General features: G+C 45.2%; 1 protein-coding gene across 7 annotated transcripts in view; it reads left to right on the top strand.

Annotated features, from left to right (window-relative positions):
- The window catches only part of npnta (nephronectin a), a 31683-nt gene extending 17778 nt beyond the window's left edge, over positions 1–13905 (top strand). For all 7 annotated transcript variants that reach the window (XM_027031743.3, XM_035531519.2, XM_081724481.1 and 4 more), the window contains 9 exons: positions 350–469; positions 3637–3756; positions 5117–5251; positions 6465–6590; positions 8529–8957; positions 10546–10635; positions 11136–11234; positions 11589–11848; positions 13042–13905. In XM_027031743.3, the coding sequence (XP_026887544.3) occupies positions 350–469; positions 3637–3756; positions 5117–5251; positions 6465–6590; positions 8529–8957; positions 10546–10635; positions 11136–11234; positions 11589–11848; positions 13042–13152 (1490 nt within the window). In that variant the 3' untranslated portion in view covers positions 13153–13905. The remainder of the gene's footprint in view (positions 1–349; positions 470–3636; positions 3757–5116; positions 5252–6464; positions 6591–8528; positions 8958–10545; positions 10636–11135; positions 11235–11588; positions 11849–13041) is intronic.
- Positions 13906–14489: the final 584 nt, after the last annotated feature.

Here is a 14489-nt window from a genome sequence, read left to right on the forward strand (position 1 = left end):
GAAAAGCCATTTTGTGTTGGTAATAAAAAGGTTTGTTTTAACAGCCTCCTCTTCACATGGCAAGCTTCTCCAGAGTGAGTCTGAAACACAGGCTTCCACCCACCTCCCTCCCACAGCCTCGCTGCTTGGAAGGGATTGACCCTTGACCTCTGACTCCTAGCTAATGCCATCCTGCCCCCAGGTCTTCTGTCTGGATGCTTTAACCCATCTCTCTCTCTCTCCCTCTGTCTGTCTCTCTCTCTCTCTCTCTCTCTCTCTCTCTCCCTCTGTCTGTCTCTCTCTCTCTCTCTCTCTCTCTCTCTCTCTCTCTGTCTCTCTCTCTCTCTCTCTCTCTCTCTGTCCCACGCAGATCTGAACGAGTGTGGCCTGAAGCCCCGTCCCTGCAAACACAGGTGCATGAACACATATGGCAGTTACAAGTGCTACTGCCTCAACGGCTACATGCTCCTGTCTGACGGCACCTGCGGAAGTGAGTCACAGTCTCTCTTATTTAGTCCTCCGTCGTTTCCATGGTGCATCTCTGCCCCTTGCCCACCAACACCTCCCTCCGCTGGCCTGCCTGGGCGTCCTGGCTCTGTTTTAAAGGAGGACGGGAACGCCACGGTGTTAACACTTAAGTGACCACCCTAATGAGCACAGCACACGTTTCACACTCTGTACGGTGTTTTCACAGGTACATTATATCAATTCAGCTTAAATAACAGTAGATCCAAACTTGCTGAGGGCTAACGGTGAGGATCAGAAACATCCGTGTGTCCTCCTCTGGTAAGACTGGAAGCTCAACTCCAGGATGGCGAGCCATGTGAAATTTATACTGAGATGAGGGATGTTTTATTTTCTTCAGGATTCCACCCACCTTATTCTTGAATTTTGAATTTTGAAATTTGAAATTTGAAATTGTCTGCTTAAAATAGGCACCTACCCACCTCAGAGAAACTCTGCTGTCCATCCTCGCCACTTTCTCTTCAGTGTGATGTAGCTCCCCCCATGTGCCCTTGTAATTACATTTTTCCCCCTTTCTTCAGAGAACTGTTTTCCCCCCTAACAGAGCCCCTCTCAAGCCCTGTGGAAGGGTTTAAAATGACTCAAACGCACAGCGAGGGCGTGAGAGGTGTGAACTTCGACCCCGCCCGTAAAGCCGGGTTCTTATTGCTGGCCCTGAGCTAGGCTGCCTGCGCGGAGACGACCGTGCCTGTGCATGCCTCGTGCCGTCCAGCCGACCAACGTGCAGGGCCAGGCCTTTGAAGTGGGAGTCTGTAGAGAGTTCACAACCTCCTCTGCCATACCTAGCATACTTAGACTGGTTTTAGAGATGCATGTCATTTTTGCTTTGTTTCACATCATAAAATGTTTGGCTTGTGTTTTCTTTTTGTTTTTTTTTATGATATTGTGATAAGAAAAGACCCCGAGAGTTGGCCCAGCGAAACGTAAACACATGAGCTTTCCCACCTTAAGAGCCACGTTCTTCCCTCAAGAACAGCCCAATTATTCCGCAGAGCTCCCGCCATTTAAGAAACATTCACTCTGTCAAGCTGTCACAGAACTTTCAGTGCATCTTCTGCCAATTAAATCAACTCTTTGTTCTGTTCCCAAATAACTTCGATCAAGGTAATTAGCTTTGCTTGGTCCTTGCTCCCGCTCACGCTGTTCAGATCCCAGCATCTGAGTTTTTCACACTCTGACTGAGCACGCCTGTAACTCCTCTCGTCTTTTTTTCGCAGTACGTGATTTATTTCGCCTTCTGAAATCACTTATTTATGTTAATTGTGTAGAAAGGAGCTTGAGCTGGATCCCCTCCTGCTGATGGAGAACAGAGTAGTTTTCCCAGTGCATTGTGGGAAATGTGGGGGGCTGGGAATGGTGGCAGGTCATCTTCCCCAGTGGCGCTGTACCTGAGAGCCAGACAGATGCTCGCTGCGTTTCTCAGTCCCACGTGATGAAGTTGCGGTGTGGACTTTTGGCCGCGGGTCAGGATGGATGCCTTTCTGCTCATGAGCGTCTAAGTTTGGTTATGCATTATTTATGCGTAATAATGCCTTCATCATACAGAAACAAATAGCATTTTTCAAAGGTATGTTTCAAATGTATTGTTCAAAGCACCAAAATAGTCTTCCTGTTTCATATGAAGGCAGCTTAGATGCAAAAAAACAAACATAAACAATCAAAAACAGTAAAAACAAACAAACAAAAAACGTAAAGAAACATTGACATTGTTAAAAAGCCCTTCACTAACCCCAGGGTTAAAGTTTTTTAGAACTCTTTATGCATTACAAACTAAATATGTATTAAATATATATATATTTCTATATGTACTATAATTAGACCTGATTAAAAAAGCTGATTTAAGCAGAATAACAGATTTTCCACCTTTTTTCTCTTTTTAAGGGAATACGCATTTTCTAGGCCTTTCAAGTTTAAGATTTATGGGCATAACTATGACTTTCATTCAGATCAGCTACTTTTGAAAAGCTTAATTGTTATAGAAGTCGCCAGGGAAGAAACCACACAGCCAGCAAAAGAACAGTTTTGGGCCTTTATTGTGATAGATCCCTTAACTGGGATTTTAACTGTAATTAACAGAAAGTAAAGGGGAAAAAAACCAGAAACCGTGTCCTTACATTTAACATTTTAACATAAATAAACTTCTCTCCGCATCACATCTGAAACATGAACAGAATGACAAACCCTACTTCACGTGGGTAAGTACACTCACCCACAGGACAGTCGCCCACGTCCAGCGCTACACCACGCAGTAGATACGCAGTAGACAGACTCAGCCTCTGTGGATACGTTCTCTCTGTCCCTGTAAAACATGGAATAATGGGCTGTAAACCCTGTAAGGAACGCTGTACCATGTGCTCTGAACCCTAAAGGTCATGGATCTCACCAGAATGTTAACATACAGGTGCCCTGGTGAACACGGTACAATAGGGCAGCATGATCATCACTAAAATATCGAAAAAAGATGGACACACGCTAACCTCCACTTACTCCAACCTCAGTGGGAATTTCTCTACGTCTCACTGGACAAGTAGACGCCACACTCTATAACCCAAACATAACGTGGTCAGTCACATGACTACATGAGCTCTACCGAGAACATTTCCCGTTCTGGTGCATATTACCAACTTTTACATCTCAGGCTAAAATACACAAATATGGGTGACCACTTATAACAACATATCCCCGAATATGTTCACACTTCTACACTATTTGTCCAGTGAGGACGACTGTCGATCCGGATAGCTTAGTCTTCATCACCCTTAATAGAATCTTGCATTCTGTCACGCTCACCCGTCATGAAAAATGATATCATCGCAGATGTGTGTCCTTAAAGAATTTCGCCCCAGTCATGGCTCTCGTTGAAATGCACATCTCAGTCTTCACCCGCTTACACAGAACTCCAGGAAAATGTATCTTGGGGTCTGTTTTCAAACAATTCTAGTTCTTCAGTCTCAGGAAGACAGTCAGTAGTCTGTAATCTTAGACTCTCTGGAGTCTGTCTGATGGTAGCCTGTAACCCTTTACCCTTGTGATTTATCAACATGCTGAAGTCCCACCTGTCTCTCCTTTCTCCCTGCGTGTGTGTTTGTGTGTGTCTGTGTGTGTGTCTGTGTGTGCGTGTGTGTGTGTCAGATGCCCGGACGTGTGGCATGGCTAACTGCCAGTACGGCTGTGAGGTGATGAAAGGTGAAGTTCGCTGCCAGTGTCCATCACCAGGACTGCAGCTTGCCTCGGACGGCAGGACATGCGTGGGTATGTGCTTGGGTACTCTGGTGCGTGCGTGTGCGGGTACTCCACTACACAGAAGCACGTCTCCCACAGAGAGGCGTTCTGCTCACCACAGCTCTCCCTTCTGAGTCTGATGTTGCGCATGGCGATCAAACATGGGTTGGTGGTGGTAGTGGTGGTTGTTGTTGTTTTTATTTCTTGGTGGTGATGATGGATTTTGGAACAACGTGAAAGCCTTAAGATTCCCACGTGCCTCTCTGTGGTCCTCCTGCAGTGTTCCTCTTGCCAACCGGCTGACGAGCTCTTTTCTGCGATTCTCTGATTACAGCGTCCATGCTCAGAGAGTCCAGACTGTGGCATGCGCTAACGGCCATATCGGTGCCATTCCACAGGTGCAGGGGGCATTAGAGCAGTGGGCATCACCTCCCCGGGCACTAAATCACAAACAACCAGTTAAACCCATCAGGCTTTAAACGCATCCGTCTTCGACTGGGGAACTAAATCTTTCAGAGCGAACCTTCTTCATTTGTCACGCCCCCCTCCGTGGCCCCGTGCTCCACCCCGAGGGCGGGTTGGGAAGGGCCAGGCCGTCAGAACCCAGCCTTCCCCAACAAATGCCCATGAATCATGGGGCAGCTGTCAACAGCCTTGACAAAGCCCAGGTGGTCTGCTCTCCAAGTGTTTTAGGACGGCACGTTTCCAAGCCCGAGGAAAAGAGGGCGGTCACAGTGAGGAAGAAAGCTTTAGTGCCCCTGGACGTTTGCATGGGGTCTTATTTATTTTTATTTATGTACTGCAAACATTAGTCATTCTGTGGAAATGAACGTCTCTGCGTCCTACTCATGGCAATGATGTGTCTGACGAGATTCTTGATTTATGCATTTCACTGGCCTTTTCTTCTCGAGCAGATGTTCAGAATGAATAATAGTGTAATTTCACATTTTGCTCCTTGGCTGACTGAGCGCCACAAACAAGAAGAGAAAAACAAATGAGACGTTTATGGACTCGAGAGACGCGGCGGCGTGCTTGGCTCTGGCGCGAGAGACAGACAGCAGCTGGACATAGCGCTGTCTCATAACTCAGTCTCGCGCACATACAGATATTTACTGCACACACAGCAGTGTCCACGGAGCTAGCCATTAGTAAAAGGCCCTGGCGAATGTGAATTATGCAGGGTGGAAATCAGTTCTGGAACCAGAGCCCAATTAATCTGAAGTCCGTGAAATGAACCCACGGCTGTCCATCTGCAGATAGCTTTGGCTCCGCCTCCCCAGGGCTTTCATCGGCCTCCCCCTTAATCCGGTCGCCTACGCCTGGCCTGGGAATATTAACGTGGGACATGAGCGTAGAGGAGGATGATGGAAACAGCTGCTTGTGTTTCCAGATGTGGATGAGTGCAGCACGGGCCGTGCTGTGTGCTCGCGCTTCCGCCAGTGCGTCAACACCTTCGGCAGCTACGTCTGCAAGTGCCGTGACGGCTTCGAGCTGCAGTACGTCGGCGGGAAGTACCAGTGCGTTGGTAAGCCCCTCCCATCACACACCCTTGGCCTTCTGGGAAATGTTCTGTAAGGGTGTTTGGCGTTCATATATGTTCATGAGAGTTACCAGGGGATAATAAAAATGTGAGCAATTATCAGAGTAGATATTCACATTTATTAAAGATATTTAAGGCATCATTGCATGGGACCTAATGGGATTTAGATTTGTTTTTAATTAAATATTTATTGATTTTAAAGAGTAACATCAACAGAAAAATAAATAAGAAAGTTAGTGTCTTTCTTTCTTTCTAAGTCGCAACAGTAATCAGAGGAGGTTTACTCAAAACAAAACGTTCAAAAATAAAGTTGCAAAATGAATCGCATATTGAATGTAGTGGGAGTTACAAAAAAGGAGCATAATAATAATAATAATAATATCAGTTATGATAGAATACAAATGAGAATAATAGTATTACGATAAAATAAATAAAACAATTCAGATTCCTTCAAGTGTTTCCCATACATATGACTAGATTACAGAGAACCTGTGGCGTCTGTGATGACTCTGAAAAGTCAGTTTTTCTAGTGGGAAAACATCGGAGATGAAGTATCTGAGAAAACCCACAACAATAAAATACGTTTTTTGGCCAAATAGGTTACGACTCCAAGGAAAGATTCCTGATTTGCCTTTAGCACTACATCCTGGCTGTAATTCCAAACATAAACTTTTACCTAATAATTTTTCCATAATTTGGTGAACACCATTCCAAAATATTTGAATTTTACCCCATTGCCAGAACACATGCATAACGCTGCCCTCATCAGAGTGACTTTATGGCGTAATGGTGATGTTGTAGAGTACAGTGTGCAGACGTGGGAGTGAGAACTCAATGTTCAGCTTATAGGAGCTGATGGAAATTTTTTCTGTCATCAAGTCTACAAGAAAGGTATTCCTCCCACACTGATGGGTCCAGTATTCCAGAAACATGCATCTGTGAATTAACAGTAATTGCAGCCTTTACAAGGTTCTTAAGATAGAAGCAGTGTCCTTTTTACACATTATGCATTTTAAAGTTTGAAATAATTCTAGGGTTCGCACATCTTGTTTCTGTAATGCTTCGATTAAATTCACCTCTCTTACCGGGGCTATTAGCCCCAAAGCGATTTTAGATTCATAACTGCAAGTATCTAACTGGGGGGGTGGGGTACAGTGTTTTGCTAGACTAAGTCTGCCGTGCGTCCTCCACCTTTCAGATGTGGACGAGTGCTCGGCAGGGCAGCGCCGCTGCGCCGCGTTCTCCACCTGCTACAACACGCCAGGCTCCTTCAAATGCAAGTGTAAGGTCGGCTTCAGCGGTGGCGCCAGCTACGCCTGCAAACGTAAGTGCGCCTTACCGCACCTCTCCAACAGGTGGCGCGCTCCCCGCTGCCACTGTCCTGGTGATCCCCCTCATAGTCTCCAGGTCCGTTATTCAGGCATTAGCGCATATTATCCTGCTACTAAATTCAAGCGAGATGAAGGTTGCAGGGATTGTAGGTTCGACAAAGAAGTGCATCAACTACAGCTCCTGGGAGTCTTAAGAGGTCAATATTCTGTCAAGGTGGAATCCTTCTCTCTAGATGTTGGGAACACTGCCCCTCTGTAAACATTCACACCGCAGACCTTTGCTGTCATGGTGCGCTTGCTAATGATTTGTTCCACGTGGAAGCCAAACAGTAAGGCTGCAAAACTGAACAGAAGAGACATTAAAGAGATTCTCCACTGGAAGCACTCCAGATGGCCTCTCGTTCCAGCACCTGGGGGAGGTTCACTTTCTTTTGCCCCTGGTGGTGGTACTCTGTCTTCACTTCCCCTGCGTGTCTATTGTCTGTTCATCTTCCCATCAGTGCCAGTTTCAGGTTCACGGCTCTGCTGTTCCGGTCTGCACAAACAAACAATAGCATAGCTTTGCCTCGGAGCATGAAATGGGAGCCCATCAATACACACTGTGCATACATGTCCACACACACACATTCCCCCTCTTTTCACCAGCTAACATTCCACTGACAAGACCCAGAGGCTTCCGTCCTGCTTGCTCAGTGAGGCAGAAAAACATTAAAATCGATGGAGGACGTGATTCCCTGGACAGTGAGTCACGTCTCTACTGGCACAAGACACTGTTAGTGTTCTTACTCACCTGCCCATGGACATCACACCTCTACTCAGTTGCAGAATTTATACAACACAGCCAATGCTGACTCGCATATTTATTAGTACACCACCAGACCATAGTCAAAGGAACTGTTTTCATAACCGGATGTTAAACAGTTAGATGAGGTAGGTTAGTTCTGAGCAGTGATTTACTGACCCCAGATCAGCCCTTATGAAGCAAAGGTAACTGACCCCATTCCAGCCCTTATGAACCATAGGTAACTGACCCCAGATCAGCCCTTACGAAGCATAGGTAACTGTCCCATACCAGCCTTTTTAAAGCTATAGGTCACTGACCCCATACCAGCCCTTATGAAGCATAGTTAACTGACCCCAGATCAGCTTTTATGAAGCATAGGTAACTGACCCCATATCAGCCTTAACGCAGGTTGTCAACTAAGAGAAACTCATTTTGGTCATATAATTGTATTCCTTGGCATACGATACTGTTCTTAGATCATCATTTAGCTCTAGAATTTCTCTCTGCATATGAAGGCCTATATGACCTCAGGTGCTTCTCTGTGGTTGGAAAAAGACCGAGTGACGTCCTATGGGGAATCAAATATCAAAGGCCTTGTGTAGCCTCAGAGACGTCCCTCCCTCACACGTAAATGCAAACTTCTCGGAGACACACTCGCTTCGGGTTTGATCACCTGAGCTGGCTGACGGTGCCTGCACTTCACCCATAATTCTGCACAGCAGTCACACAGCATGAGAGTGTGAGTAAGTGGGAGAATGGGAGGGCAGGAAGAGTATCAAACGTTAAAGAGGTTTTCACAGTTTGTGGTAAATATTCATGCCCTCCTAGAAGCCGTAAGTAACTCAAACAAGCTCTGGGTGGTGTATTGCTCCCTGTTTATATTCTGAGTTAACTGGCAGACAGAAGCAAAGACAGTTTACGTAAGTCGGCCTTAAAATGTTTAAGGTCACTTTTACATTTAGGTTAATTTTACTGGACCAAAACCTGTATCAAACAATGCGACATCACTTGTCTTGATATGCAACACAAATCTCATACTGTGGAAAATAGATTTTTTTTAAATAATGTAGTTTAATTTTAATGTAAGGTAGTTTTGTTATCTGTAAGTGACTAGTTATATGATGCCAGTGATGTTTTGTCCATTTAGCCATCCCCAACGTGATTATAGAGCCTCCCAGACCTGGAAGGATTCCCCCGGGCAACAGTAACAGGATTCCAGACACGGACCAGACGAGGACCACCACTACTGTTCGACCTCCTGTGACAGTTGAGAGGATCTCTCCAACCAACTCTCCATCCACCCCCAAAGCTCCTCCACCCCCAAAGAAGGTCTCTCCACCACCAAAGAAACCAGCCCTCCCAACACGCAATGTCCCCGTGCCCACTCCCAGACCCCCTGCCGTGGTCACCTCCAAGCCGAAAGCCCCACCTCATCCACCCACCACAGTCAAGGCCCCAACACCCACACTGGGAGTCCCTCTGATCTCCACACGCAGGCCAACCAGGCTGCCAGAAACCACCATAGACAACACCATCCACAAGGACATCACAGAGAAACAAAGAGGGGACGTCCACAGTAAGTCCAGGATGGGACATTTGGCTAAACCAAACCATATCATTATCATTCCTGTATTGGGCCTCTGTGTTGACTTTTCATGCTATTATCAACTTAGTCTAAGGCCATGTTTCCATTCATTAGTGTCCCTTGACTGATAGGTTTATATTTTTTAGCTTTAGGGTTCACTAGCAGTTTTGTAATGGAAAGGAAAATTGCATCTAAAAGTCCCCTCTTCCAGATGGCAGCCTATAATGAGAACAGAAAACAACCGCCATAGCAATCACATTACTGGTCAGCAGTGCCAAAGGACATCAATCATTTACCCTGTGCTAGAACCAAAAACTTACACAATAGCTGTAAAAATGTTGTGGGTGGGATGTCAGGGAAAGAGAGGCACCTCATTAGCACCAAATCTCTGACTTTGATTAGACATTGTAATGATAGAGGCAGTGTTGCTATCGTGGGCAGAGCGGCGCCACCTGTGCCGGCCTGGTGGCCTGTAACCACAGGGCTTCATGGTTTGTCTCTGTCATGCTTTATTTCTCAACAATGGAAGATGAGTGTGCTTGGTGAACCCTGTTTCCAAATAGGAAACAGGGAGGGAGCTGAAATCAATGGCATAATTGCAAACCAAGGCCTAGCTGGGTAAACCTGTAATTGACATGTACACAGAGCAGAGAAATGGCACTCACCTCCCGTCGGCTTTGAGAGGTGGGCTCGTCTAGCTTCGAGCGCTTGTCCTCTGAACACCGTTCTAGTGTTTCCAAGCGTTTTATGGCAACCGAATTGTGACGAATAGGAACGTGGATTAACTGAGACTTGTGGACATGACTGGGACCAGCTGCGTGTGGTTGTCCATGGCTGGATTAGGCTTGTTCGCTATTGTTCGGAAGTCGTCTTGTGGAGGTGACGTCCTGTGTCATTGTCCAGCGTTCACCCAGTCATCCTGCCATTACCCCAGACTCTCGAGTGTGTCCCTGGTCTCACACCACAACCGGTGAGCTACATCCAGCACTCCTTCCCAGAAGAGTTTAAAGCTGCCTGCTCAGGTTTCGGATAAGACGTGTACTAAAAGGAGATGTGGTAGTACACTCAACAGGATTTTCCCAAGCAGATCGGTTTAAAATAACTGCCCTGCCTTCCAAAGTGCTGCTAGAGTGGTTGCCATGGCCCAAACTTTAGAAGAGTGAGTTGAATTCGACTGTTCTGAGAGTAGCAGGGTAGCGACATCTGTGTGTACAGAGTCAGTGTTGGCTTCTTTTCTTAACACTGATACAGTCTGATACAGTCCAGCACCATGTCGGAGCACTGCCGTGACCCGGAGAACCATACCCGCTCAGACACTGGAGCTGTGGTCAGTGATGAGGCAGGTGGGGGGGGCCGACGGTGTGGGCTACCTGCTGAGTGTGGAAATGCGTCTCTAAGACAGCGGGCCCTAACACAGTGCCCAGTTAGTGTAGCTGCAAGGTACGAGTTGAATGAACTGTGTTAAATTCATAACCTGAGTATCTTTTGTTCTTTGGTGAGGCCGGATAACCATGTTGTGCTGTCTCAAAAGCCAAGGATAAATTCTGAAGAATGGTTGTATTTCTTTTTTTCCTTACAGTACCTCGGAATCATGGCCAGAACAATGTTTTTGGTGTTGATCTAGACATCGAACTGGGTAACACAGAAGAAGAACTCAGAGATGACCCAGGTAAGAGGTCACTTAAGCCAACATTTAGCCTCAGGAACAAACTTTCAGTTTGTAACTAACTTTTCAAAACTGATTCAGTAATACAAGGGAATGGTAGAGAGACTTTATATTCTTCATATGAAGCAAGAATCATGTGTTGTTTTTAGTCTAACCTAAGGTTTAGTTTGTGCCCGGGATGTTAGTCCACTGCCTTATCCACTGCGTCACGCGCTCAATGTTAAAAATGAGGTCAGGGGTGCACTAATTGTCTAATGATTTCACGCTAAGCCAGTATTTTGGCACTGAGCACCAGAAATGCATCAGTGCTCTGGCATAGTCCGAGCTGTTGTTGGCTCTTCAATGGTAGTGAACAATCAATTCTATGACCAAGTGATGGATGCTAGTTCCATCCACTGTTTGAACCCACGCTTAGCTGTGTCACTGCTGATTTCGAATGGAGATTTGTTTTTAAAGATACCTTTGCATGTTATTTTTCAAAGTTACACAAATGTTCTGTGCAGAGGCTGGGTATCTGAGCTGCTCATTCGATGAGGGTCTTTGTGACTGGATCCAGAACAAACAGGGAGATGTATACTGGGAAACAGTACCAGACCCCTCAGGTATGCCCTCCACACAAAACAAGCACGCCGCTGAAGTAACACTCATAACACTGAACACAATATCTGGATCAAAGCAAACATGACACTGGCCTGGACCAAGACATCAAAGCGTTGATGTGAATTAAAAGAAATAAAGTGACCTGTGTATATCTGCTAATTGATCGGGCTAATTGATCACTATTCTTATTAACATTGGCTTTTTCATCAGGGTATTCTTTTAACTGACTGAGTTTTCTTTGTGATTGACTATAAAATAAATAAAATACTTCAACAAACAGGTATTGACAATAGACGGAAAACGTGCTTGCCTTGGAGCCTTTGTAAGTGTGCGGTGTGTATCCGGGCCTGGTTTAGGCGGCAGGTACTTGACGATCTCGGAGCCGCTGCACAAGAGGAGTGGGCGTGGCTCCCAGCTGGTCCTCCCCCTGGCCACGCCCTGGAATGAGGGCAACCTGTGCTTGGCATTCCGCCACAAGATGGCGGGCCACCACGTGGGCGTGTTGCAGGTGTTTGTGCAGAAAGGCCGACAGCACAGTCCAGCCGTCTGGGGTCGCACAGGGGGCAACGGCTGGCGCTCCACCCAGATTACACTGTGGGGAAACGGACTGGAGAGCGTGAGTAGTAGTAACAACAACAACAAGAACAACAACAACAACAATAATAATAATAATAATAACAATAATAATAATAATAATAATAATAATAACAACAACAACAATAATAATAATAATAATAACAATAATAATAATAACAACAATAATAACAACAACAACAATAATAATAACAATAATAATAACAACAATAATAACAACAACAACAACAATAATAATAACAATAATAATATCTTTATTTTATTTAGCACCAAACATCTTTCATGCTGAGTAAACAGCCTGATGTGTTTTACAATTTGCACTTAAGTTGGCCTTTAATAGACAAAGAACTGCAAAGTGTGAATAATGATGATAATAACAACTTTTTATAAAGCAACTTTGATAGAAATGATATAGCTCACAGTGTTTCGCAGCTTGAATTTAAAACGGGCACATAATTATTCTCAGCGCGCAGATGTGGAGTATTAAAGGAGAACTTCAACCACAATACTGCGGGGACTAGAGAGCTACTGGGGTTCAGTCAGCACGCTCTCCTGTGCAGAACTGGCCTCTTCCTCTTCAGTCATTTTGTAGGATTCCTTCAAGCATCTACTTAAAACTCATGGGAATATAATTTCTTCAGATTTCAACTTGTATCTAAAGACTTGTATGCTTTATTTAGTTCTGATGTGTTGGCTTTCAAAACAAAAAAAAACCCATTAATGGTGTAATATTGATAAACTGTGTGCAAAAACACAGTGAGTTATAGTAAGTTTACATTCCATGACCACACTAGAATGACTTTTAGATCATAATCACGGTAATTATTGCTAATTATTTTTGCTGTGTTGCCATTAGGTGACACTGCTGTGACACTCCACATCAGTTTCATTCCTCAGAGCCCAGCTGGAAAAAATGTTGAATTTCTCAGTTTGGATATTAAATTGAGCTGCTTCTTTTTTTAATTAATTAATGAATTTATTTATTTTTTAGAAAAGCCAAACGTTTTAAAAAGAGCTCATTAGGACGGACGGACACACACGCGCACGCACACACACACACACACACACACGCGCACGCACACACACACACACACGCGCACACACACGCGCACGCACACACACACGCACGCACACACACACACGCGCGCGCATGCACGCACACACACACACACACACACACGCACGAACAGCCGAGTGACGCGTGCTCTGCTGCAGGTGATTGTGAAGGGCGAGCGGCGGAGAGGTCATGCTGGCGAGCTGGCTCTGGATGACATCAGTCTGAGGAGAGGCACGTGTCAGGAGGAGCACAACCCGAGGAGACTGTAAAGAGGACTCGCGCTCCCAGCCTCAGGACCACGCCGAGGGAGGGGCAGGCTCTCCCCTGGCCACGCCCCCAGGTTCATCCAGCCTCCTGCCAAGGCTACCAGTGCACCTCCAGTGTCCAGATCCAGAATTACCAATACAGAGCAACTGAACTCAAAAATAGTTTTGAACAAGGAAAACGCACCATTCTTTTAGTAGATGCCATGCACTTCAGGTCCCTCTTGAGTTCAGCTGCTAGTGAAGGTACGCGCAGGCGAGCTGTGGTTCCAGGATTAGACCGCCTCGCAGCGCCTTAAACCAGACGAAGAGAGCGTTTATGTGCTTTGTCCGAGCAAATAAAAGCTATCTGAGAGACAACCGATTCCCATTGTCCCTGTAAATGTATCCGTGTGTACATATATACATATGCAGATATATTTCAAAAATTCATATATGCTTTGCTGTCGCATAATTATAGTATGTGAATCCTTCAACATGTAAAAGTGACGCAGGGCAATGTTTACACGACCCGATTTCAAGTGTTTTCTTGACATTATGTATATTGTAAATTACAAACTAGTAAATTGTTTTGCATTACATTTCTAAGTGGCTGTATCAGCCATCCTGTATTGGCATATTATATCCATACTTACCCTTTAAAATCCTTCAGTTGGCCAGTTGGGTCTTCTGGCCCAGGAATACTGGGGTCTTTACTCTTGTTTTAATAGACAGATGTCAGTATTAAAAGATTTATGCCAATAAAGGTTGTGAACATTATGTGCAGAGCTTGTTTCTGTGTGTCATGTATGCTGGATTGGTTTGATTGATTGATTGGCCTCTCATCAGGCAAAGCTAGTCAGTCACAGTTATTGTTGAGGTTGCAACATTGAAAAGGGGGGTAACAGATCCTCCAGGTGGAAATCCCTTTGGTTTTAGTTTAAAGTTTCTGAGTTTGTGTTTAATGTCATTCCTAAACACTGATCAAGAAACACATCTGATATTTACAGTCTGCTGATGTTTTTAAATATTTCAGAAGTTTAGGTTTGACCAAAGGTCTTTAGGGCATTTTAGGCAACTGGAGGGGGAAGACATTATCCTGCCAGAAGAGATTAGTGCCACGTACTGCGCCGATCACGGGTCTTCATCGTTTTGCATGAAGTACACTGAACAAAACTAGTTTTTAATTTGTCTCCATGTAGAACTGAACTCTCGCTACGTTCCGACGCTGAGGAGACGCCTTAGGTAAGGTGCTGCTTACAACAGAAAGTACTAACCCTCCTTCCTAAAGGACTCATTTCCAGAAGGTTGTACAGTGTCATGTTTAGTACTGAATGTGTTCTCCTCTACATAAAGATATTCGT

The sequence above is a fragment of the Electrophorus electricus genome, chromosome 12 (assembly GCF_041902795.1).
Source record: "Electrophorus electricus isolate QZ-2024a chromosome 12, ASM4190279v1, whole genome shotgun sequence".
Classification (NCBI taxonomy): Eukaryota; Metazoa; Chordata; class Actinopteri; order Gymnotiformes; family Gymnotidae; genus Electrophorus; species Electrophorus electricus.